This window comes from Lutjanus erythropterus, chromosome 22 (genome assembly GCF_056507025.1).
Source record: "Lutjanus erythropterus isolate fLutEry1 chromosome 22, fLutEry1.hap2, whole genome shotgun sequence".
Taxonomy (NCBI): Eukaryota; Metazoa; Chordata; class Actinopteri; order Lutjaniformes; family Lutjanidae; genus Lutjanus; species Lutjanus erythropterus.
The window spans coordinates 18,210,564-18,237,410 of NC_139338.1; the positions used below are offsets into that span (position 1 = coordinate 18,210,564).

General features: G+C 40.1%; 1 protein-coding gene across 1 annotated transcript in view; it reads right to left on the bottom strand.

Moving 5' to 3' along the window:
* chchd3a (coiled-coil-helix-coiled-coil-helix domain containing 3a) overlaps window positions 1-26,847 on the bottom strand; it is a 90,309-nt gene that overhangs the window by 57,639 nt on the left and 5,823 nt on the right. Inside the window, exons 4-5 of the mRNA XM_084710855.1 lie at window positions 20,200-20,293; window positions 7,776-7,956 (exon numbers count right to left, since the gene is read on the bottom strand). Of these exons, the coding sequence (XP_084566981.1) occupies window positions 7,776-7,956; window positions 20,200-20,293 (275 nt within the window). The remainder of the gene's footprint in view (window positions 1-7,775; window positions 7,957-20,199; window positions 20,294-26,847) is intronic.

Sequence of the window (26,847 nt, forward strand, 5' to 3'; positions counted from 1 at the left end):
TGCAATATAAGTGAAAATTTCTCACAATATAATGTTTCATTTCAGTTGATATTGATAATTATTGCTAACATTAATTACCCATTTTTAATAAAGATCAGGAGAAAAACAGGTTGAATTTAACGATTTTACTTTAAATTTAACCACTTTATTTATCAGGGCACACAGGTAATAGACTTAATAGACTATGAAAAAAAAAGATTGCTATAGTGGCGAGCTGACCTGACCTTTTTTATTAACAATTTCCTCACTGTCTGCACTCATTTTCTCACTTCGTGCTGGACATATGATAGGCTGTTTATGAGCCAGGACAAATTCCTTATGTGCTTTCATAGTGGTTTGAATTTAATGCATTTCAGTGAAACTAATGAACATTTTATTGAACAATTTTCTTATTGCTATTGAAGAAGCGTCTACTGTAGCTGCATGGCACAACTGTTTTATTGCCCAGGCCTATTGCAAACCTTAAAGAAAAATCCCCCACAAATCCCACTTATATACTGTAGGCGTCATAAAAGGCCATGTGTGGTGTCACCATTTCATTTAGTTGCTTTAACTACTGTGTGTGTGATTTATGAATTATGGCCAATACATTTCCTGACAGAAAATCAGTGTCTACTGCTGTGTCCCTCCCATCTTATATTTTTAGTTATTTTTTATGATGACCTTTTTTTTTTTTCTCAGCATGTCCTATTTGATAGTTTGTCTACCATTAACAGAATATCAGCATGGAAGACAATTAAATATTTTAGTTTGTTTTATTTATTGATGTTATTATCCAGAAACTGACACAAATTTCTACATATCTTCTGTTGTATAATCATATACTTTATACTGTTGCCTCTTTTCTTTCAATCAGTGTTACAGTAGCTTAAGGTCACATATAAAAAAAAGAAAAGAGTAAATGTAAGATCAGAGTGGTTTAGACCAGTTGCCCACAGTAGACAAAACCATTGCCGCCAGGTAGACCCCACCCAGGCCACTGTTTGGAGCACAGAAAGATTGATGACTCTGGGTTTGATTGAAAAGTCTGCCTCGGGGTTAGAGCCTGTGTCTGGGTGAAAAGCTGCGGCCAGTGATTGATTGGCCACTGGGCTACTTTGGCTCCGCGGGGAGCAAAGTCGTTGAAAATCAAAAGAGGGGACGGTGGAAGTCTATGATTTCATTAAAACACAGATGTGTGGACTGACAGATGGATGTAGACTGTGAATAAGAGAACTATATGACCCGTTCATGCTATGTGCTAGTATATCTGTCAGAACTCATTATTTGTCAGTACATAAAGACTAGATTGTATTTACATTGAGCTTGTTCATTCACTGGTCTTTTCCGCTTTGTCTTCAGACGCCATCCACTACAAAGAATCACATATTCCTAATTGATGTTGCTGGGAAATTAAGCACTAATTGACCTGTTATCTAATCAAGGGTTTATTTGTGTGTAATGAGTCTGTAAGTAACTCCTTGATGAGCCCATCTTGACCACATAAAGCCACAAATCAGAGTCTTTCCACGCCAGGCTGTCTACTCACACTCATCTAGAAATTATTCAGAATGACCACATGATGAGAAGACACGGTCTGTCTTCATTAGGTTGCCAAGCATGTTGAAGACAAAACAACACAGCGATAAGTGTTGCAACTATTTTCTTTTCAGTGTGAATTTGACCAGACTGACCCTTTGTTATTTGTAGGCTCTGTGATCTCGGATATGAAGCTTTTTTTTTTCCCTCCAGCTCTGTACAAACAGGCATAATCAGCACGAGGAGTGAAATTCAAATACAACTTCTAAAAACTATGGATCATCAAAGGCTCATTTAAATGTCAATCATTCAAACAGTAATTGTGTCTGCTTGTTTTCTGTCCTCCCAAAAGATGTTCAAAGCGCACAAAAGAGGTGAAAACACCACACAACACGACACTACGCTGAAAACTCAAATCCACTGCTGTGCTTCTAACTACCCAGACACCCCTCGTGTACACCGGTGTTCCTCCTTTACTTTACTGCTGTGGTTCCCCCTGAGTGGCAGAACATGTGTGAGCGTTGACACTGAACATGTTCCCCTCAGACAACAGAACCCCAGGAACCCAACAACAATGACAATGACAACACACACCCCGGCCTACACTGCTGTGAAGTTTCAATTACTGGTAGACTTGGTGGCTGGCTACTGCCAGTCAGCCTGACAGGGAGGGGAGTGACTGAGGGTGGAAAAGGCTGAAGGACAAGCACTCCCACCAGGGTAGTGGGAACCATCTCAAACACCCGGCTACACTTGACAAAACTATATAATAAAAAACATAATGAAGCATTAAAGGACAAGTTAAGATGCCCCAAACTGTTACTGCTACAGAAATAGATATGAAAAATAGATTCAGCAATCTTAATTTAGAGGTAAGCAAGTAAAGCAACCAAAAATATTTGGTTTCTTTGCTCATCTCTTGATAGTTAACTGAATATCTTTGGGTTGTGGACAAAAAGTAAGACATTTGAGGTCGTCAGCTTGAAAATAATCGTTAGTTGCAGCCCAAGTAAGCATGGTAATTAGTTAGGACCTGATTTAGAAAAAAAAAAAAAAGCCATTACAGATGAACAGTTCCCGAGTCAATGTTTAGGTCAATAATAAGGTTCTGTAATACAGCTCCAGGAGTTCAGGGGTCTCTCAACTCTGAAACAAATAAACAACAAATCTAGAACAGTAGTGCATGACATCCTCTTATTTTAGCGATATTTACCAGAAATAATCACAAAATGCATGTCACTCATGACAAATTACAGTTAACAGCTTCCATAATATGCTGAAATTAAAGGTGGTTTCACTTTGGCCCCCCACATAATTTATTTTTTTTCAGCACTTCATATGGCTAGAATGAGAACCCAGGATACAATAGGCAGAATCTAAATCAATAAAATCTAAACGATACCCAATCCTTGTGTAACCCCTTGTCTCGGGGCAATTCTCCAGAATGGGTGTCACTGTAATTGGTGCAGCTATGGTTGCGGAGGTTATGGTCATTACAGGCGAGCGTGGGGAGGCATAACTGCTCACAGCAACGCTCTCATTGTGTGTGAAGTAGAGGAGGGAATGTATGGGGGTCCTGCTGCTCACCGTGACCTGTGTCTTAATGAGAGGGGCAAATCAATACCACGCCGGACAAAGAACACAAGAACTACAGCTGCCATAGACAAATGTTTCTTTTCAGTGACTATGAACATGAGTGTGGGGTTCAGGTCGGTTCACATTCAATTACAACAACGTGAATTGCAATAAAATCACAGATGCAATGACAACATCTAGATTCTGAATAAATATTTCAACTTCTTTTATATATGTGTGTCTTTGTACTTTTGTAGACTAGAAGAACTTCAACTTTCCCTTTTTCAAAATCGCAGCAAAGTCCTGCAAAGTCTCTAGTTCAAGTCCACTCGGGGACATTTATTGCGTGGCATCCCTGTCTCTTTTACCCCACTCATTCCCATTTCTTTCCTCTATCTATATAAAACCACTGGAAAAAAAAAGTCCTCCACATTTGACAAGTAGATTGATGGATGACACATGTAATGTTTACTCATGTAGTTGATGCTCTCCTTTGTCACTTTCCACAATACTGAAAAAAAACAATATCATTTCTCTTGACACTAAAAGTGCCAGTGGGCTGAGATAAATCCAGCAGTGTTCAAAACACCCTCACTTGTTTCAGCAATTTTTCACAAAAAAAAATCAAGTCATTTTCTTGGAAAACAGCAGAATAATGTGCATCACTCACTGAGAAGATTGACTGACTGAGAAGTCAACAATAGATTGTTTTTAAGACAAAGTTTATTTTTTGATTATTGAGATAACTTGAGTAAAATAGAAGATCTGAAATGCCAGACATGCCAGGGGGTTTCCCAAACAATTTCTCAAAATTATTATATTTATTAATATTATTAATATCATCATAATAAGGGTGCACCATTATAGTATAATTCGAACATGTTTTCTGTGTAGTCAGATTCAGCCAATAAACTAAATATTTCATGAAAGCAAGAATGAAGAAACAGTCTGAATTTGAAAAAAAAAAAAAAAAGCAGGGGGCTTAATCTTACATCTTGATTAATCGCTCATGGACATAACTGTGCAGCGTACAAGATAATATGTGAGGTGTTAACAGGTTTACTGGGGGAAAAAGGAGTGAACAAATCACCTCTGAAAGCTCTATCAGCCACCAGATTATGTGCTTAGTACAGCAAACCACAGCCTCTCTCTGCAGCTCTTTCTCAATCAACTTATTGACTTTGCCCAGCAATCACAACCAATTTCACCTCCCAATTACTGATGCTTATGTGCTTTACAACAATGTAAATTTAATTTGTTGGGTAGCCAATGCAGAGGAGCACTTGTACTCAAGGAGAGGGGTAGTTAAAGGACCAGTGTGTAGAATTTAGTGGGGACCAACTCGCCTCACCATCCCCTTCCAGGAGAACTTACAGCGGCTGCAGAACTCACAAAAACACAAAAGGTCAGATCAAGACCTAGTGTTTGGTTTGTCGGTTCTGAGCTACTGTGGAAACATGTCGGGTCAACATGGTGGCCTCCACTGAAGAGGAACTGCGTCCTCCGGACATAAATGACTCATTCTGAAGTAACAAAAACACACTGATTCTTATTTTCAGGTGACTATACACTAATGAAAACATGAATAATATATTCCATTTCTGATATACTGTGCCAAAAATCCCTGTAAATTCCTCTTACTGGACCTTAAAAAGCACCTCAAAGGAAAACGAGTAGAAATATCTTGACAGCAGGTCCTTTTGCTCTTTCTCTTTTTTAGTAAAAACAGATGAAGTCTCAGACAAAGATAAACAGGTGCAGAAAGACAGACAAGCAGGAGATAGAGACACACACACACACACAGAATACCCTAAAAACATGTTTTATGTTTCATCAAAGATGAGTTCACTGTGGGTAGCGGACAATCGCAGAGTCTGACAAACACAGAGTGAAACGACAATGGCTAGGAGACGTCTCGGGCGAGAGGCTGCCTTTTAAAAAACGGAAAAGTCCATTTTCAGTTGAAAAGAACAGTGGCTGTGTGGAAACTGTCTGACTTGACAATTACATGAGTGGTGCGAACGGCGCTGTGCCTCCACTGATAACCCGTCGGATTCTATTAAAACTTCAGCACTCCAAAAGAATGCTCAAAGTGAGGACATTATCACACAGGCGCACGCACACACACGCACGCGCATTTTTAAACAGAAAAACCCCCTGACAATGATTCTGTTTCTGAAATATCTGTGGTTCAAGGAAGTAGAGACAAACTGGGGGGAAAATGGAAAAGTTTCAAAGAATGAAACAAAGACTGAATACTATGTGTGTATGCTTGTGTATGCTTATATTGAATACGTAGTTGCTGCACTGCTGCTGTAGTTTCAAAAGCTGCTCATGGTCATAAGTTAGCCTTGGGGCCACAAGCAAATGCTTCATAGTGTATAGATGGAAAAGATCTTTTAAAGGTTTAGTTAGGATTATTTAATATGGGATTGTGTGAGGTACTTATCAATAGTCAGTGTATTACCTCGGCGATGGACAGGGTTGGCAGCAAAAGCTATGTTAGCCACATAAAAAAGGTTGAGTATGTTATATTCAGAATATTTTCACCACTTCACTTTGCCATCAAACAGCCTTTTCTGATGGGAAGCCACGGTTACAGTATATGCCAAACATCGCTCTCTCCAAACCAACCAAAATACATAGGTGAAATCAGCAATTTAGCTCACCGAGTTTGGGAGTTACTGGTCCAAAGCTGCGTCAGTCAGTTAGTTTGGTTGTGTTATTGTGTGACTTTGGTGAATGGTAACTAACCCTTTAAAAACACCAAAGTCACACAATAACACAACCAAACTAAGAGATTGAGGCAGTGGTAGACCAGCAACTCCTGTGTTGTGCAAGGTAAAATGACTGATTTTGCCTATAGAGTGTCTTATGGAACTACTGTATTTAATACTCAAACAATAAGGAGTTAGTACTTCATGAGCAGGCAGCCAATGGCGTGCACAAGAACTCTTGTCTGTGACGGCACAGCAAGAACTACCACCCGTGATCCTGCTCATATATTACGGACACAAAGCAGGTGTTACACTATTGCCCTTCCTCCCAGCTCCTCCCCTCGTTTGTCCTGTCTCCCTCCTGATGAAAAACAACAGAAATTAAATTACATAAAACCTACAACTGAAACGCCTTTCTTCACAGATCCTGAAGGGAAAAACATATACCATCATGTGTCTCCCCTCCATCGCCATCTCTCTCCCTCCCTCGCTGCTTTTTTTTTTTCCTTTCGATTGGATCGCCGTTCCAAATGAGGGATCCCTCGTACACTTGTCCTGCGGCGTGGAATCACGTCAACGCTCCTCTCCTTCTCCTCCTCTCTCAACAAAATGATTCATTTTTCTATTACGGCGATGAGCGTGTGAAATGAGCTATATAATCAATAGCATAGGTTTGTAAACAGCAGCCACACTCCAGGGAAAATGTGTTTTCTTTTTGAAAACAATACGCTGCCCTTGCATGTGTGTGTGGTAAGGAACACTCATCTGACAATGTTTACAAGGGCAATTTAGGAGAAATAAAGACACAGGCTGCCTAAAATGAAGGTAGCTTTTATAGTACAGCAGGATGAACAGGCAGAGATATGGAAGAGGGCGAAAAATATCGAACCACAAGATGTGAATACAGCAAAGAGGTGTTTACTTACTGTTAGTTTTCTAAAAGAAACTTAAAATGTGCTCAGAGTCTGTGCAATATGCACTCTTAGAAACAAGGGTTCTAAAAAGGTTCTTCCTGAAAAGGTGAAGTCCTATCAAGAACCACTTGCTTCTGAAGAACGCTCTGTTGAAGAAAAGGTTTGTCAAGGGTTGTTTGTGAGACTGAAGCTTCAACTAAGAACCCTTTTTGAAAGTAAGAGTTCCTTAAGGATCGTTGTAACCCTTGAAGAACTTTTTTGTAAAGTGTATATCAAGAGCTCTTTGTACCCTTGTTCTCTGTAGAACCCCCAGGGTGGGTTCTACATAAGACACTTAAAATAAAAAAGGTTCTTGGTAGAAACCTTGGGTGGCTTATCAGTAGAAACCCCTGAGTGGGTTCTAGATAATATAAAAGGGTTCTCCCATATGGGGTTCTGGGTGAAACCATTACACCATAAACAGGTTATGGTACCTCTCATAAGGGTTTTTGGATGGAACCTTTTGTGGATGGTTCTAGCTATAACCCTTTGTATTGAGTTCTAGGAAGATGTCCAGGTGGAACTTTTATAAAAGGCTTTACCGGGAAAGAAAAAGGGGTCTCCTATGAGGACAAGCTGAATGTTCTAGTTAGCACCCTTATTTCTGAGAGTGTAGATAAAGCTGTAATGTCTTGAAAATAACTCGGGGGGACAACTGCACAATTTTCTGTATGTGTGTCAACAGAGTCAAGGCGGTTCTATGAATTACTGCTCACAGTGATGCTGCTGCACTCACAGTCCTGACATTTGTCACTGCACCAGGCATGACCTGCCGATTACAGCAAATAGGTTCATGTCTGTGTGTTGGAACATAAAATTGGGCCTGTCTTCATGTAAAAATTGCTCTCATCAGTGAGTCTGTGCTCATAAGGTCATACGGTTAAAATGTTAAATACCTATTTGAATCTGTGGTGCAGGTTTACCCGACTGAATGTTAAACTGAAAAGATAAAATAAAATGTTTAAGTTCACACTGGCTGCCACATGTCACCGACATTTGAAGACAGACTTACGAGGAGTTGAGCGCGGAGCCTCTCATCCTCAGTGGTGATCCTCTCTCTTATCACGGCCTGCTGGAGGCTGTCCTGGGCCACGGCCCGCTCCACAGACAGGATTCTGGACACTTCATCCTGGACCTGGGACTGGGCCTCAGCCTGAGCCTTGGCTGCAACCCGGGTCTTCTCTGCCTCCAGCCTGTGAAGCATCAACATTTTACACGATTAACACAGTTTTTCAACACATTTCAAATAGTTATATGTTTATAATGTTAAAAAAAAACTGCAAACCTAGTGTGACTTCAGACTGCGTGCACGAGGTATTATAACAATGCACCTCATAGTACACGACTACAGTATATATGACTCACTATTCTCTCCCCTGCAGCTATCTCTATAATGCATGACTGGCTACTCAAAATTTCAATGTATGAAGTTATGCTGTCCATTGCACGTTGAGCTGTCTACTGCACAGCACACCAATATCCCGTTGTGTTGTTGTAGTACAGTGGTTCTCAAACTGTGGGGTGGGGCTCAGAGCCTTTGTAGGGGGAGTATGGATGAGCAGATGAAAAATATACAGTAAATCTAATACAGATGCATGCGTGCTGTTTTTTTAAATGCAACTAAAAAAAATAGGTGACTATCATGCTGACCTTTATTTCACTAAAATTCATCTTGGATAATTTTTTATTAGTTGCTTAGAAGTTTTTTTCAACCTCTGACAGGTCACAAGTCAAAAATAAGTCCCTTCATACACAATGTCAAGCTACTCTAAAGCTAAAAACTTCTGAAAAGTATGTATTGCTCAAAAACTGACGATACATAAAATGATCATTTTGTTATGCACAGAGCAAAAAGCCGACTGGATGTGTGACTGAAATGTTATTTTGCAGAGCTGCAAACACTTTTTGGCAATTTTCGAGTATCTCTGCTGTTTAGCAACGCCCACGTTCAAACGTCTGTTGGACTGCATGCTGCAATGTTGCAGTGTCTCCCAATAGAATTAAAAGGTTACAGTGCTAATGAAGCATAGATAGAGGCCAATACACTTGGAAATCGATTTTCAAGCCTAATGTCAGAGTCATCCATACATGTCCTTGCTATCCCACAGCTTGCAAAGAGGGGGCAACATTGAGAACTGTTACACAAGCAACATTAAAAAGAGAAAGTTTTAAGTTTAACTCAAGAAGTCTGATGTTCTACAGTCAAATTATCACATTATTTCCAAATCATTTACGTTTAAGAGTGATTTGCCAATCAATTCGTAATAGAATGTAATAGACATTACCGTTCCCCCAAAACAAGAATCATCACTCCAATGAAGCAGTGATACAGACAGAGGCAGTACGCTCTCTTGCAGACACAAGACCACCATTTGAACCCTGTCACTGGGTTCTCATAGTTGCCTAGCAACACACTCCCTCCTCGGCGACAGTGTGCTTGATTGGAGAAGAGGAGGAACGTCCCTGAAAACCTCAAAGTCTTCCTCTGTGAGGAATCAAACGGTGGTGGCAAGGTAAAATAAACACTGAACAGACAGAGCGAGTGCCTGAGTGAATTATGACAGACTGAATGAAGGTGGCAAAGATCTTAATAAACTTCTCCTGCCTAAGAAAAATCCTGAGACAGCCCTGACAGACAGCCTTTATGAGAAGTAGACTGGATGATGAGTGATGACTTTATTGCACAGAAAGGAAAATGGTTCAATGTGAAATTCCTTCATATTCAAGTGAACAGCCTATGATTCATCAGTTGTTAAGCTGTTTTTAAATGGTGAATTATTAGAATAACAAATTTTCCTGAACCTTTATTTAGTTGTGCTTTAAAGGTGGGATTTTTTTTGTTTTATTCATGATCACTAAAGTTAAATGCATGACTCATTTACAGCCTCATTAGGTTTGTGCATCGCTCATTATGGTAATTTAAGTGCATCATCCTGGTTGTCAAGTGTGTGGTAACAGGCATAGATACAGTATTTGGCGTGTTCTCCTCTTGGCTCTGTTTTTCTTGATATTACAAGCGCCCACTGATCTGTCAGTGTGAAGGGTTCTCATCTTTTATTCTATTTCAAAAAAATCTCATTCATCTCCTCACTCACCTGTGAATATATTCAGGATTTAGACAGTGATGAACCGTGATGGACAGGCTAGTCTAACTGATCACCATCCTGTGCCTTTGGCTTCCACCAGATGACGGGTAGGTCTAATAAAAATATGTCTGATGTCTTAAAGCTGCCATTTGCCCTGCAACACCACTAAATGTCAGAGAGCAGGGGACGAGACGGGGGAGACAGAGAAAAAGAAAGAAAGAGGAAGGAGCGAGAGTGAGCGGTGGCGGCATGACATGTTTGGCCCTGAGGAAGTGAAGCAAAGAGGGAGTGAGGCAGAGAGTGGGAGAGAGAGAGATGGAGGGAGACGAAGAGAGACCAGCCATGTCCAGTCTCACAGTCCACTGGGCTGCACACGTCAGCACACTCCATCCATCATCTGGCTCCAACTCACACACACAGACACACACATGCACACAGGGTGCCTCCTAATGGCCTTTTACATTCACCATTTCCCTACAATCCATGCCTGCCTGCACTGCTAATGCACCTAAGCTACCTTTACTCAAGAAGCTTTAGCTGTTGCTATTGCTACTACGACTGAGAGGGGACAGTATACAGTAGGCATGTAATAATACATCAGAAATCAGGACATCACAATAAAAAAAATGTCTCAATATTGTACCGGGTTGTGATGATACAGTGATATTAAATGGTTAATAATTTTATTTTACTATTATCTCCATCAGACATAAGCCTGGAGGGGATCATGTGTGCATGTGTGCATGGCCAACAGACCTGGAACATGTCCACAGCTACATCTCTCTACTGGAACCCATCAGCCTGTTTTTTGTACATATTCATGACTGAATGCTGAAGGACCTCTCTGCTTCATGATTTTTTTTTTTTTTTTTTTAAAGCCTTTAATATGGCTCCATGTCTGCGACAGCTGTGGCCAGATGCATCCCATTCCTCTGAACGCGATATCTCAAGAACATCTTGAGTTAATTTCTTCAAACTTGGTTCAAATGACCACTTGGTCTCAAGGATAACCTGATTAAATTTTGGTGATCAAAAGTCAAAGGTCATCGTGACCTCATATCCGTCCTATTCTTGTTAATGCAATATCTCAAAACGCCTTGAATGAAATTCCTTCAAACTGTCAACTTTGACTCGAGGGTGAATTTCTTAAAATTATGGTTGGCAAAAGTCCAGCCAAAACATGTTTTTGACCATAACTCAAGAATTCACACGGTAAATATGTCAAAATTTCACACAAATGTCAAATTGGACACTAGCAGTGCTGGAGAGTAACTACTTGCTTGTAATTACAAAATGTAATCCATTACACTTACTCAGAAAAAAAATATGTAATAAAAATAAATTAATGAAATAAAATTGTAATTAAATTAAAGTTCCTAATAAAGATGTTGGTGAGTTATAGTGGTTATCTTATTTGGATTTGTGAGCCAGCATTAGCAATCAGGGGATCTTTTGTAAAATTGGATCCTTGTTTAGTACATATTTAAACTTTAAACTGTAAGACAATACAGTAGTTAAGAATCCTACAAGAAATAAATATATATATATATATAAAAAAATTTTACTGAAGCAAATTTAAATATGCCATACCTGATGAAGCCTTTTTAAAAAAACTTTGCCTGGACTCAATAAATTATTTAATGTGCAAGTGTTGAGATTGTGCAGATGTTTGAAAGACAACCAGATATTCTCCTCTACACCTACACAGTGTCAGCAGCACTGACACTCAGGAGTGCAAAAGCTCCTTTTGTTTGTTTTGTAGCAAAAAAAACCCCAAACATGACAGACAGTGAAGCTTAACTGAACCAGGCAGTGGAACCACACTAATGAAACAGTGCACCCACTGAGCGAGGTCTTCTTTGGGCATTTCACCAAATTAATAAAGAGAAGAATGTCAAAATAAAAGACCATGTTTTTGTTTTTGACAATGATTCAAATAAATGATTAAATACATCTCGATATCTTGTCATGAAAAAAAAAAGATTAGCTTGACTTATTGTCTACAAGTAAACCGAAGTATGTCAAGTGTAATGATGACCAAAGGTTACAACCTGGACTAGTAAAAGAGAGGAAGCCAAGAAATAGACAGCCTTGCAAAAAAAGTCCCTCTACCAACTTCCTCGCAAGTGCTAACCGAAGCAAAGACTGCTATCACTCGCTGGATGCTATCTGTCTGCTTCACCTCTATTGCTTTCCAGTCATTATTGCCCTGTCCCTGGGATATTGGACACATTTTTCATTCGACTGTAGAAGATTGGCACTGGCTAGGAAAGGGGAGCTTTGAGGTAGAGAATGGTTGAGTCAGACAGAGAGAGGGAAAAAAGACAGCACGTATGTAGGGGAGAGAAAGAAAAATCTCATGTCTTCGGAGGATAAGTGGATGATGTTTGGCCCCGGCACTGGATAGAAAGAGAGGATAATCTTGGCCCGGTAACCTGTGTTTTGATGGCTCAGTGGATCGAGGCTCAAAAACAGAAAGATGGAAAGACAGAACCAGCGAGGTATTATTAATTTGAAAAGGAGTGGAGTGCAAGTGGATCCAAAAGAGTCGGTCTCTCCAGAAAAGAAACTTACTGTTTTCAGGAGATGACCTTGAACAGAAGTGCTTCAGGAGTACTTCTGTTCTTTTAGAGCACTATTTTTAAAACTGACAAGAGATTAGATCTGTGGCAGTTTATATGAAAAATTCATGGGGTAAGTAGCTGAGATGCTGCAAGTTAGGGTTAAGTGACTATAGTCGGGGCAAGCTTTACATGTGTGTATGTGCATGTGCATATACACACACTTTCCAACAACAAAGGTCCGTGCAGACATGTTTAAAAAATGATGTGCAGTCAATACAGCAACAGCTAATTCAAATCCATTAAGCCACAATCACCTGATGATCCACAGAGAACGGCTTCAAATATCATTACCCTAAATATTAAAACAAAAGAAAGAAATGTCTTCTACCCTTTCCCCTCTTTGTCTCTTTCCATCCTCTCTCTCTCCTGAGCTCTTCACCCATTAATGCTTCCTGTTGTTTACCTGTCATCCACACACGATGTGTCTCAATACAGTCTGCCTGGCAGGATGGATTCTGACAGACCTGCACAACAGTGCAGACTCAACCCGAGTGCCTTGAAACAAAGGCATTTAAAGGCCCAATGCAATATTGATGTTAGGAATAATGTCGCTGAATGCTGCCGATGAATATTTTATAGGGCTATGCACTCTCTGTGACACACATGCACTCACACATAAGCACACAAACATACACCATACCTGACTGTATGTGCTCTGGAATGCTGGGACGGTTAAAATTAAGTATATGGGAAACAGAGGACAGTGCAGTGAGAAAATTAATTTATAAGAGGCCCCACTCTGCAGAAGGAACATAAAAGCCATTTTGTACTCCCCCCTCTACTTTGCCCACAACTATAATGTTCTTATTGCTACAGCCAAGCATATTTTCAAAGTGGATATCATTGTCACTCTCACCTCTGTTGTTGTCTCTTCAAATATCATACAAAGCACATAAAGCTCAAATTCCCAACATACAGCCATTTATTACACTGAAAGAAGAAGAGCATATAGTCCCTCTACACAGTGGTGTGGAATAGGTTCAGAGGCCTACTGGTTACCATTATGTAAAACTACCAGGGTGTCTTGTGATGCTTAAACACTGACATGGTGCTGTTTGCATAGAACTCCTGCCAACTGATTCTATCTGTTCTATGTAAGACCAGCTCAAGTAATAGACAAACCACAGACAGTAGATTTGCTATGGAGATTGGATGAAGTCAATAACCATTACTGTTTTACTGAAAAGGTCAGCAGCAACTGGGCTGAAAAATACTGACATTTTTTTTTCCAAAATAGTGTATTTACAGTTCAATAACTGATTCTTACACTTAAAATGGCTTTACACACCGGGAATGGGAGCACTTATGCAATATGACCAGGTTTACGAAAGGCAAGAACCATCAATTGGACTCTCAATAGCTCTGTTGAGAATTAGGCTGCATCTATTCATGCAGGTAGTGAAACACTGGCATGATCACATAACACATACAGTATATCGTGTATAGATATCCCCAGAAAGAAAAGCACCTTATAAAATGTACTTACTGCCTGAATAAAACTGCCATGCTGAGATGTTGCTTAATGGCTTGGAGTGTTACTAGTTAGTTGCTACATGAGTCTTTAGGGGCTGCTGTAAAGTTTCTTGGTGTCAGGGTAGGATGGTCACTACCTACACTAACATCAAAACTAGGCTGACACTAGGTGGTTTCTAGCTAGGCAGCTGGTTGATTGTTTGGGTGCATTAGGGCATTTAAGGCTGCAGTATAAAGGATGTTATCATGATTATTATTATTAATTAAAAGTATCACTTGTGGGGCGCCCCTATAGCTCAGTCGGTAGGGCGTGTGCACCATGTATTGAGGCTGTTAGTCCTCTGCAGCAGCCGCTGGTTCGAATCCCGCCTGCGGCTCATTTGCTGCATGTCATCCCCTGTCTCTTCACCCCCCTTTCCTGTCATACCTTCAGCTGTCACTGTCAATAAAGGCAAAAATGCCAAAAAAAATAACCTTAAAAAAAAAAAAAAAAGTATCACTTGTGTTGTAGTTATCATCATTGCTATCTGTGTCATAATTATACTATCATTGTGGTGAGAGTGTGCTGTAAAGTTGCTAAGATGTACTGTGTTTTTGCAGTCGTTGCAGCTAGAATATCACGAAGAACTGGTAAATGCAAGTGCAGTCAGAGAATCTGATCAAAGACCAGCAATGTTGCTGATTCAGACACATTTTTAAGGAAGAATCACAACTCCCCAGACACAGTCCTGGCTAAATCAGGTTGGAATCGGCAACTTTTTGTTTTTTAATAACCTCCCAACTTTCTAAGTCTGTTAAAATGAGTTGGAGGTTCTGTGTGTGCATCAGTGTGTGTATTTCTGTGTGAACAAAGATGGAAGATAAAAATAAACAAAATGTAAAAATCTGTAGGCTAGACTATCGGACTGCATCTGACCTAGGAGCACAAAAGAATCTATCAGACAGGCTGGTTAACAGGAAAGGAAGACAGAAGCTCTGAGAGAAGGTCAGAATTCTCACTCAAAAGTTTGACATGCAATTATATCGCACCAGCCAACACAAGCTGCTTGACTACAAGCTGAAATAATGGGCAGAAGTTTCATAACAAAGACTAACCTTTAAGTGTTGGACACTCTAACGTATGCATTTCATGCACGGGAGGGGAGACTGAGAGAGAGGGAGGTGGGAAGAAGACATGAAAAAGAGGGAAGAAAACAGAGAAATAGAGAGGAAAGATTGAGAAACAGACAAAAGAAATGACAAGAGAAAAGGAAAAGGATAGTGGTGGAATGAAAAGACAAGACAGGGAGGGCAAGGTGGAGGAAAGAATAATCCAGAGAAGAAGAGGTGGATCGAAATGGTGACGCAGGATGAGTTAGGCTGAAGGAGGAGAGACGGGTGGTGTAAGAGTTCTCTCCCCCTCATCCCTCCTTCTCTCTCATCCTTTTCTCCGAGTCGTTCTGCTCTGATGCCTCACAGAGAAGCGGCAGAGGCAAATCTGCTCCCTGCAGCCGCTCCCTGCTACAAATGAGTTTAGGCTGCACCCAAATGAACTCCTCACAGAGCCCCTTACTTCACTCCTTACCAGAGCAAAACATGCAAAGCCAGATCTCTGGAGTTCAAGTATAGCCCCAAAGCCAAACACAAGAAATACTGCCTAATCTAAACACCAGTGTTTCTCAGAATTCCCAGATCTGAGTACCCTACACAGCAATATTGCATAGGAAAGAAAGGAGGAATTATAAGTGTGGAAATAATTAGATTTTACACTAATGCAAATTGAATGTGCTGGTGCCTTACGGAGGTCTAATGTCCTTTAACAAGACGTAATTTTTAGGCTTATTTTGGCAGTTATCTCCTTTTTACCACTTTCAATTTAACACTCTTATCCTATTGTGAAATAACATGCATGAATTATTCATGTTTTTTTTCCAACAATACTTACTCCAAAATATTTTGGGCAAGTACTAAGTGCTTGGCAGCAATTAAGTGTGTACACAATCAAAGCATAAAAGAAATATATTAGAGTGTAGCTGTAGGGAATTGAGTGACTGGCAAAAGGACTTCCTACTGTTGTGTTTATGAGCGTCTCATCTATCAGTTTAACAGATCTTTGTTTTAAATCCTGCATTTAATTATTTATTTATGAGTTACAATAAATGAGCAGCGTGCTCCTTTAGGAAATTTTAAAAACAGACAAACTGCAGGAGTAACTGTTGGGGCTGGACATGACCTTGAGATTTTGGCCTCATGTATCTCGTGTGTGTACATGTGTGTGTGTGTGTGTTCCCAGTGACCTGGAGGTTCACATTTTCTTCCATTTCCCTGCGCTCAAGCTGTGCAGCAGTTTCACTGCAGGGTTCTGTAACTAGCGAGGCACTGTGGAGTCTTGTTAGCTGAGCTTTGATAGACTCACACATACACACACAAAAGAAAAGTATTTTACCTCTTACTTCAATTTTGCAGCAATAGCTATCCAGTCTCCTCGCAGAGTCTTCCAACAAAGCAAAGGCCACAATCACCGTGTCTCGTTCGCCTTCAACAACCTAAAAACTCTCCTTAATTACTGTCTGCACTGTGGGAAGGTGAAATACCATTGCAATTTAATTATGGTTTGACAGCCTAGATGAGAAAAAAGGCCCTGACTTGCTCTCATCTATTTCAATTAAAAGAAAGCATCTGTCACCTTTATCTGCAACGACTATAAATTGAAAGAAAAGTTCAATTGTGGCATAAAAGGAATGGAGGACAGTCTCAATCCAGGAAGATGGCGGAGTGGTTGCATAAGCAGAAAGATTTACATTTGTTTATATTTTCTAGATAATTTTTCAACTCACTTGTGACAGCTGAGCATATGTGCTTTTTGTGTTTTGGCAGTGTTAAATCCAAGACTCTATATTTAATAATATATGTATATTATTATACTGTATTTTATATTTTATACTTCTCTCTTCAAGTAAAGAATATGTGTGTTCTAGAAATGCATGATTTTTCAGTTCTAATTCAACTTCAGTTCAATCTGCTCATAACCATCCTTATTTCCCATCATGCATTGGTGCTTTGGTTGTTTACTAAGTTGTTCGTTAACCTACATTTGCTATTTTATGTTCAAAAATGTAAATGTTAATTTCTGTTAGAGTTTGTAATGTGTTTGTTCAGTTTGTTGGTATGTTTGTGCTGGTTTCAAGGTCTTATGATGAGTGAGGTGTCTACAACATTTCTGTAGCTGTATTATACTGTGTTGTCTGGGGGATAGTGCTCTATATCATAGCACCTCTCTCTCAGAGTATCATCATAGTAGCCCTGATAATGCTCTGTGGTATCTGTGCTATCAAAAAAGCATTGAAATATAAATACTTTTGACAACCTTATTGAACTCTGGCTACTGCCAAAACGTGGATGACCCACACTTTGCAGTTGCCTAAATGCATCCTGCGTAGACATAAATGCAACACTCAAGCTGTCGCGACTGCTGTGCTAATGTGGTGCTTTCACTATGCATGTTGAGTAAACACAATGTTGGCTCAAATGTTTGTCCCAAAATTGCTTTCGTACATGTGTCCTGTAAAACAGGCAAATCAAATACAGTATATAGGCTGCCATTATCATGCAAACTACAGTATTTTGCATTCCAAAAGGCCAAATTGCTAGTACTGTCAGACTGATGACAGTGCTTATGGTCACAAAAGGTGGTAAATGTGATATGGCAAGAAGGGCCAATTTATATGAATAGGCAAACATAGTGGGGTGGTGTGAGCCGGGTGGTGAAAATACTGGCAGTGGTTGTTCCAAAAAAAAAAAAAAAAAAAAAAAAAAAGCCAGAAAACATGACAAAAAAGAAATGTTTCCATCAGCAACACATCAACACGTGATTAACATGTGACAGTTCTAACCAAAGATACCGAATGTGTTGAACTAAGCCACAGGCTTGAATTAGGCTAGTACTGGCTAGTTTAAGTACCATCAGAACCAGCTGTTTATGTCAGTTCTCACAACTTAAATGCAGATTTATGTAAATTCAAGAGCTGCAATGATTAGCTGATTAACTGATTAGTTGTGAACTATTAAATTAATTGCAGACTATTCTGATAATTGATAATTCTGAGTAATTTTTTAAAGAAAAAATATTCAAATTCTCTGCTTTCAGCTTGTCAAATGTGAAAACAATTTTCTGACATTCTGACACTTTATAGACCGAAAACCAATCAATTAATTGACAAAATGATTAGCAGATTAATTGATAATGAAAATAATTGTAAGGTGCAGCCCTAGTGAATTTTAGTAAACGTTTTAATGGGACTTACTGTCATAAGGAAGTAAAACAAATTCTGAAATCAATATATTGGCCAATATTGCAACAATTCCTCAAATGTGGTTATCAGACACGTGAAAAAGACATGTAATGAAGGAGGGATAGTTTGTAGTTTTAGTGTTTTTTTTGAACATTATTTTTTCATTTTATTTTTTTTATTTCTTTTCTAATATTTGAGTATAAACAAATCCCAACACTGAGCTGCACCTTTTAAATCCCAGAATGCACCATGATAGTTATCCCATGTATTACAAACACACACTCATCTGAACAAGAATAGAACAAAAATAATGTGACAAAATGAGCAAGAAAAAAAAAAAACAAACAAACAGCACACAAGGCCACATTCATAAATGATATTAATATGCAGCTACACACAGACACACACAAGCACACTATCACAAGTGCTGGCTAACTGATGATTGCTTATTTACCATTTCATGTTCAGTTAAGTCTTCTTAAGTGAAAACACAGCCTGTGCCAAGCATGAACAAAAATTGGGGGCTTGAAAGCCACCATGATTTCAATTATTTGGAAGGAGGGCATAATTTTGAAGCACTTACTCCTCTGAACAGACATCAATAAGCGAGCTGCAGGAAGCAGTTACATAAAAAAAAAAAAATAAAAAAATAGCCAGGGAAAAAAAATCAATAGACAAATGATTTCTCAAAACCACTTGTTAATTTCTCTCTTCTTGAAGCCTCAAAGAAAAGTTAATCGCTAGGCTAACACTACCTCCTCCTGGATATAGAAAGTTTGTGTTTTTTCCCCCCATACAGTGCAAGAGTGTGTTTAGCGGCTAATCACAGTCGTTCATTCGCCAGGGTCTGCTGGAGATCATCCAGGCCTATTAAAGAGGGGGAGCAACGCGATTATCAGACATTGTGGCACGTGCACCTGCTTCTTTAGGGTCACAAAGAAGAGAAGAGGAGAAATGTACTCCCAACATGAGGAGTGTGTTTCTTCATCAGGCAGGGCTAATGTATCACCCACTCAACACCCAGGAAATTACCTCAGGATAGCACCCTCCTTTCTCAGGCATGATTAATTGATCCGGAGAGAACCAGAGAAGGAGAGAAGAGGCAGAGACAGAGAGAGAAAAAAAGTGCTCATGTGCTTCGGAAGAGAGGTAGATTGAAAACACAGTAGGGATCGGAAAAGACTGCTGCTGACCTTTTTGACTATTAATGAAAGCCGAAAATGGTCACATCTGAAAATGTCTTCGTTTTCTAATGAAACCCCGGAACAGGAACTGACACTGGTGCAGAACCCTGATTCAATCTATCATGATCTAAAGAAGGAATGTATGGAAGAGAAGGAAATGAGAAAGAGGGGCAAAGTAAAAGGCACACTGCAGGGAACAGTACACTCTCAGAAATGAAGGTTCCACAAGGGTAGAACCAGTAGAAGCCCTGGGTGAGTTCTAGATAAAATCCTTGGAATATAAAAGGGTTTGCAGTAGAACCTTCTGGGTGGGTTCTTCTATGCACCCTTAGAGGTTTCCGGATACAATACCCAGAGAGGGTTCTGGTGGAGCCACTGCACCACAGAAGGGTCTCCTTTAGAACCTCTTCTAGGGGTTTCTGGGTGAAACGTGTCAGATGGTCGTTGTGCAACCCTTTATCTTGGTTTCTAGGAAGAAGTCTCTAAAAGGGTTTCAACTGGATCCTTTATAAAGAGGTTCTAGTATAGCAATTCTGGCTTCAAACAAACCCAATAATCTTGATTTCATCTTCAAACACAAATTATAGTAACATATTTACTTCTGAAATAAATAAAAACCTTTGCAACAGCAAAAGATTTTGTTGAAGGTCATAAACAAAAGCTGGTTAACCATTCCACACCAAAACTCTGTGTGTGTGTGTGTGTGTGTGTGTGTGTGTGTGTGTGTGTGTGTGTGTGTGTGTGTGTGTGTGTGTGCGTGCACATGTGAGTGTGCGTGCGTGTGCGCGTGCGTCTCACCAGGCTTGCAGCTCTTGCTCTGCCTTGGCCCTGTCCTGCTCCAAGCTTTTATACAGCTCATCAGTGATCTTCTTCCTCAGGGCCTCTTCATCAACTAGGGACAAAAAACAGACGGGAGAAAGAGAGTTAAAGAGATACAGGGAGGTTTTTAAGTACACAGCTGTTGTTTGCAGATAGGCATATTGTGTTTGTAGACTCATATTGTCTAAAAGAAAAAAGAGAGAGAAAGGTGGGTGTTTTTCCAGCATGAGTTGGAAAATCTGTATTAATCAGCCGATGTGTTGTTTAAAACATTTAAACTGTAATGATTCACTGACAACTCCATTTTTTGCTTGAGCAGATGGGTCTGGCTTACTACTAGAGCTGCAACTGTAAATTGATTCATCAACAATAAAACAATCGATAGTGTTAATAACTAATTAATCCTTCAGTCACTGGTTCCCAGCCTGGGGGTCTCAGCACCAAAACGGGGGTCACCAAAGCTTCACAACTAAGTCAAAGGCCTAAATCAACTAAATCAAATCCGTTCACCAGTAATCAAAGTTTCAGCCCTAGCTGTTACATTGCTATTGCCACAAATTGTTGTGGAGTGTTTGCTGAGCTGGGCGTGTGTGTGAGAGTGTAAGCACACAACACAATACACAAACAGAAAAATGCCCAAACACACACGCAAACACACACAAAGAGGCTTACACAGCCTCCATCCCCAAATCACAGCAGTGCGCCACCCTATCTACATATATTCATGTCAGGGACATCATACATGTATGATTCCGTGTCTCCGCCGGTATATCCTGGCAGGTAATTAAGCATGAAAGTAAAGATGGCAGCCTGCGACCGGGCCCAAAACGTGCTCTGAAGACAGAAGTGCCATGCGGTGTGCTGCGACACTGCAGTGATGGGGGGAGTGTCTGAGTGTGTCAAGATTACTCTCCCGCTGCATTAGTTAGATGGGATAATCCCTATTGTCAGAGTCTATTATTACCTGGTAAGATGTGGTAACAGCAGGCCAGTGGAGACACACACACACACACACAAAAAAAAGAAAAACCAATTCTAGCTAAATCAGATTATCAATACCTTAAGTCCTAAAATGTGCAAAGCCATTTCTTTCTTATCGTCTTGCACCTACAGTTAAACAAATACAGGCAAGGAAAAAGATTCTTAAAGCAAACTGCCCTGTGCTCCAGCATCATGTTTAGTTACAGAAGTGTGGTGCTTAGGGTTTATTATAGTCATGATTTTATCTGTCCCTGTTGAAGTCCAAGATGTGGTGCAGTTTCACATCTCACTCCTGTCCTTTGATTTCAGTGAATTTCAGAAACTGAAAAGGGGCTAACTTGCATGATTGAAACAGTAACTCTCTTCTGAGAGCAGTGATGTCTCCCATAACAGTCACTGGCCTCCAACACTGGTCACTCCAGCTGCCACGCCCTCTTTATGTCAGTTGGCATGAACAGTTACTCAGCTGTCCTTTGCGGTCCATTCTTTCCACAAAATCTTGTGCAAGTCTGTGAATCGATTTGGACGTTATGGTCAGGTTCGTCCACTTTGATGGAGGGACTCTCAAGGGACCTTTGTTTCTTGAATTTTTTTGTACCGACTGTCAATCAAATTAGAGAGGATGTTTTCACCCAAAAAGGAGTGGGGCCATGACGCAGGAGCAAAGTACCTGGATGGTTTGCTCTCATCCATTGGCATGTACACAAACACACACATGACCTTAATGCCAAATTTCAGCCTCCTAGGGCGAAAACTGCGGCAGCCAAATTGTTGAGATTTTTTGTCGACTGACCAACAGAGCAACCTAGAGCTCCTGGTCACGGCTAACAGAACGTCTTAGTGCTCATTCAAAACCTTAGTTCAGTTCAGTCTTTATTGTCCTGCCACAGATTAGGCTTGCAGTATAGCTAAACCAATCAGTGTTCAGTGACTCAGTGTGTGTACCAATACTGTGTAATTATCCTATTTGTGTGCCTAGGACTTTTTTGTTTTTGCCATGATATTGAAAGAGATAGAGTATTGAATTTAATATCAGTATTGTAACAAAGTTCAAAATTCTTTTATTATGACAACTCTACAATAAAAACTTTCTCTTAGTGCCAGTCCCACAGAAATTCTAAAAAAAAAATACAAAAAAAAAAATCATGTAAATTTTGATTAGGCAGCTTTGGGATTTGGAATCAAATGCATCTACTTTAGCTTCAATATTTTGATATATTGAATAAGCCCAAACGCCACATCAACATCATGTCTAATTAAATGTTTCAAATGTTACTTGGCTCAAAGCCTGTTCATAAGTTGTCTTACAAATTTATCTGAAAAGCTTTTGAGACACCTTGTGGACAGAAAGACAGAATGACAAACTGCAAACTGAATGAAAATAAGGGCTTCAAATTTTCTTGGCTTAAAATTGGTATTTTCTCCCACAGTGGTAGTAGCAAGAAAACAGTTTTGTTTCAGGGGATAGAACTGACTGCTGCTTGTAGTGGCCTGGACCTCAGTGCCTTTGATGTTTTCTACTCTTTGTTAAGAATGATATAAAAGATCCACTTGAAATGTAATTAATTAAATACATACAATTCAAAATAAATTGTTAAACATCTCAGGGACGCATAGAAGTTAGTGACACTGTTGAATTTATGGACACTAGCTACTAAGATATGGCTACAGTTAGTACAACTGGTCTCATGGATACATAAAATGTTTGTCTCATTATCAAGTTTTTCTCCTTCGAACTTCTGTCATTTCAGTCTTCTTCAACCTCAGCAGCTTTGTCACAGCCACGCTGTTAATGATTTGCTCTCGAGTGACATCCCTCCTCAAACACACAAAACCAAAATACAGTCAACTTAATCCTTCCTCTGATTTCCAACCTCTGTAGCCTTTTCTTCTCTGCAGCGAGCGACACATAACAAGAACTCACAGTGTGACAACTGTTTGGTGGAGTAAAGAGAATGAATAAGCAGCAGGTAGAGGGAGGTTCAGTATGACAGGGCTTCAGAAGAAACACTCGAGCAAACAGAGGCGGTGATTGACAGTTGACAACTTCCGCTGCATAGTGTATCCTCAAAGACAGAGGCTGCTGTCACCTACTGTCCAGAGCGTGAGAAAATAATATCCATCATGTCTGACAGCACTCAGAAGCGCCATTGATCTCACTGCAGAGGAGAGTCTAATTACAACTCTGTTAAGAACTATGACAGAAAGACAACCTGTAAGGCTAAAATCCTGACTTTTACATAAGGGCATTGTCAAATAACCAAGTAATAATGCTATTTTACATCAATATGAAGACATCAGATCATATACTACGGCTGTCCTCTGTCTACAAAAATAACGCCGTGGCAGTTTATCGCCATACTGTGAGGCGACAACAACAAATTTAAACCATCCATGACTTGGTATTTGTAGATGACTCTCACAGGCTTTGTTCAGATTGCAGACAAATCAGATTTGTTTTTTTACATCTAAGTCATTTGGCACTAGAAATCAATGGTTAAGCTGTGTCATTATGAACTTCTCCCATCAGGTAACACTGGCATTTCTGTATGAACCAGCCTCTAAAATATCTCACACATACGTTGAAAATATACACCCTCCAGCAGTGCACAATGAAAAGTAAAATTTTAAAAGTCCTCTAAGTTCAGGCAAGCCTAAGCAACTCCGCATTTATCACCACATCCTCCCCAGCCCTGCAGAGAGAGGCTTCAGATAGCTAGCGGGCCCGCAGGGTCAGGCCGAGAACAGGTTCTGATATGATAAACACTGTCTGGGGTCCTTGAGGGAGGCTGGTTAGGGTCAGAGACAATTCCAGATCGACAGAGCTTGTGTCAATCCTGAGTAGGACATGTAAATGTTAAAAAGATTAAAAACTCATCATCTTTTTAGACGTGTCCCCCTCCTTTCCTTTTCCACCAATCACTAAACCCTGTGGAAAAACCCATAGAGGAGGAGGAGAGGCGGTGGAGCACAGGCTATTGGCAGTGGAGATAATAGACGAAGGCAAATTGCGTTTCTCATCAGAAGTTTCATTAACCCCGGGACCCGCGTGGAGGGCATAATCTGTAACATTACCACTTCCTCACGTTTCTCGCTTGCGCTTAGTCAAGTCGCCGCGCACCTTTTACTATGTTCAAAATAGGAAAGGAAAAAAGAGAAAGAAAACCGCCACGAGCAGGCTTCCAGTCCTGGCAGGCAGGTGCCATTTCTGATTTTCTCTTTTATTCACACTCTTTCCTGTTAATTTAATATCATGTTATGAAATAGGGCCTAACTGATCCCTTCATGTTTTTACAAGATAACGAGAAAAGTCAGTTTCAAAAGCAGAGTGAAACATTTCACAAGTTTTGCGCATACACACACAAGGTCACCCACATTTCTCCTATTGTTTTCCCTTGTCTCTCCCATTTTCCCCATTCTCTCTGCTACACCTGGGAGACATCTTTAAGCAGGCTATTAGTCCAGCGCAGTGTGTGGGCTCTGGCATATGAATATTTATAGCACACTGGAGAAGGTGTAGGAGGTTCAACCTTGACTATGGTGTAATCAGCACACATACTGACTCAGACGATGATTTAGAGACAGCTGACCTGCTGAGAGCCTCACTCGATACCCGACTCTCGTGGACACACATAATCAATGTCCGCCTCATTAAGGTCGTACCCTTTCAGGATTGGGCTGAACTTTGCAACTTTTTAACGAGATTCACATTCACATTCATTGTACCTTTCTCTTTTTTGGGTCCTCAAAGAGAGCATGCTTGATCAATCATCGTTTTTTTTCCCCTCTCCTTGGTGAGCTTGGTACATATTAACCCATGGGGTGACCTTGCAAGGGGAGTATATACAAAATACCACAGTAAATGTCAAGCAACATTATTGTTGTGTGACGCAGCAAATATAAGGGCCATTGCTTTACAGGAGTCTGGCAGGAGGGCTGCAACTAACAATTTTCACTATTATCGATCAGTCTGCTGATTATTTTGACAGATTAACTGATTAATGGTTTAGTCAAGAGGTTTTTAAACTGAGAGACGGGCCTCCTCAGGGGAGCTCCAAACTGTTACAGGGGAGGCTCAATGAATGAAAATGAAAAAATATTAGGAGAACACATAGGATAGCTTAAATGTGTGTGATTTGGGTAAAGACAGTTTTATAGTTTTTCCCACTTTCCCAGAGCCTAAAGTGATTTCTTCAAATTGCGTCTTTTGTTCAACCAACAGTCCAAAACCCAAAAATGACAAAGCAAAGCAGCAACCCCTTACATTTAAGAAGCTGGAATCGTCAAGTGTTTAATATTTTTGCTTGCAAAATTCATGAAACAATTAGCAACTAATTTTTATTTTATTGATCGACTAATCGTTACACCTCTACCATGACAAAACTGCAAACAGGTTGAAAAGTACCAAAGTTACCCAGAGGAAAAAGAGCAGCAGATCTCACATCTTTCAATGACACTGTGCTGTGCTGTGAAAGCATATGGCAGTTTCTCTTAACAACTACACTCCACACCTGTTGCAAAACTGAGATATTGTTGTATGTACTTCTATCTTTTAATATGAAAATTAATTAGCGCAAACAATGGAGGAATAACTTTATTCAACATGGAGAAAAATGAAACTTTGTTGTGAACGTTGCCTTGGAGCTAATGGAACAACAGATGAAAGAAGCGTTTTTGTGAAATACACATGAAATAATTCTATTAATTGTCCAATTGTGTTACTTATGTGCTCAAACAAAAGAGGCAGGTGGCTCCGACAAAATTCTGTGTCGTATCGCAGAAGTCCTATGGCCAAATAAAAATGTAACACACATACACACACTGTCGCCGACCACCTATTTTCCTTAATGAGGCCTGGTGGTTTGTTGTGTGAAACTGCGGAGGTGTCGTTTTAATCACTGGAGTCAGTGTGGCGTGGCATAAGTTGGCCTTTTTTAATTACCTTACTGATTGAGCACAGTCAAGGATGGGAAAGCCTGCCCACACCCTGGATGCCACCCTCTAAAGAACCACCACCCACGCCCCATTCTGTATTTTGTAATGAACAGGTAACATTCAAATGTCCTCTGCCGGAGATGTCAAGAAATAACGGACGTGCACAGTGCCCCCACACTTAAGACACAGTAAGACTTAAAACATAAGCGAGTTTGTTCACTTGCTTGACTCTTTACATGCCTATTTTGTACCTGAAACAATTAAACTCAATTAACGCTGCAATATCAGTGTCGTTTGACACTTTATTAGCTACGGTGACAGGATTCACTTTGTCAAATCTACTTTGCACTTCTCAATAAGGATTACAGAGATTGTTTTTATAACGAGACTTAAACTTATCAAGGTGTGATAGGTAGCAAAGGAAACAAGCTGAAACCAAAATAGACCTATCATCACTTTAGATGAATGTGTTAGCATACAGGTGCTCACACATCCATAAGATCCAGAGCAAAATGAGCATCTGTTTGGAGACGGACATCGTGTCACCTCTCCTTTAAGGCTCATTTTTGGTCTCCAACAAATCTTGAGGGAAATATCTGGATCTTTGGGGGCTAAATGCTCCACTATGTTCACCACTGTTTGGTGCTGGATAGGTAGCATGCAATGAATTATGAGAGTTGTGTTTGCTGAAAAGAGATGCCTGCTGCAGCC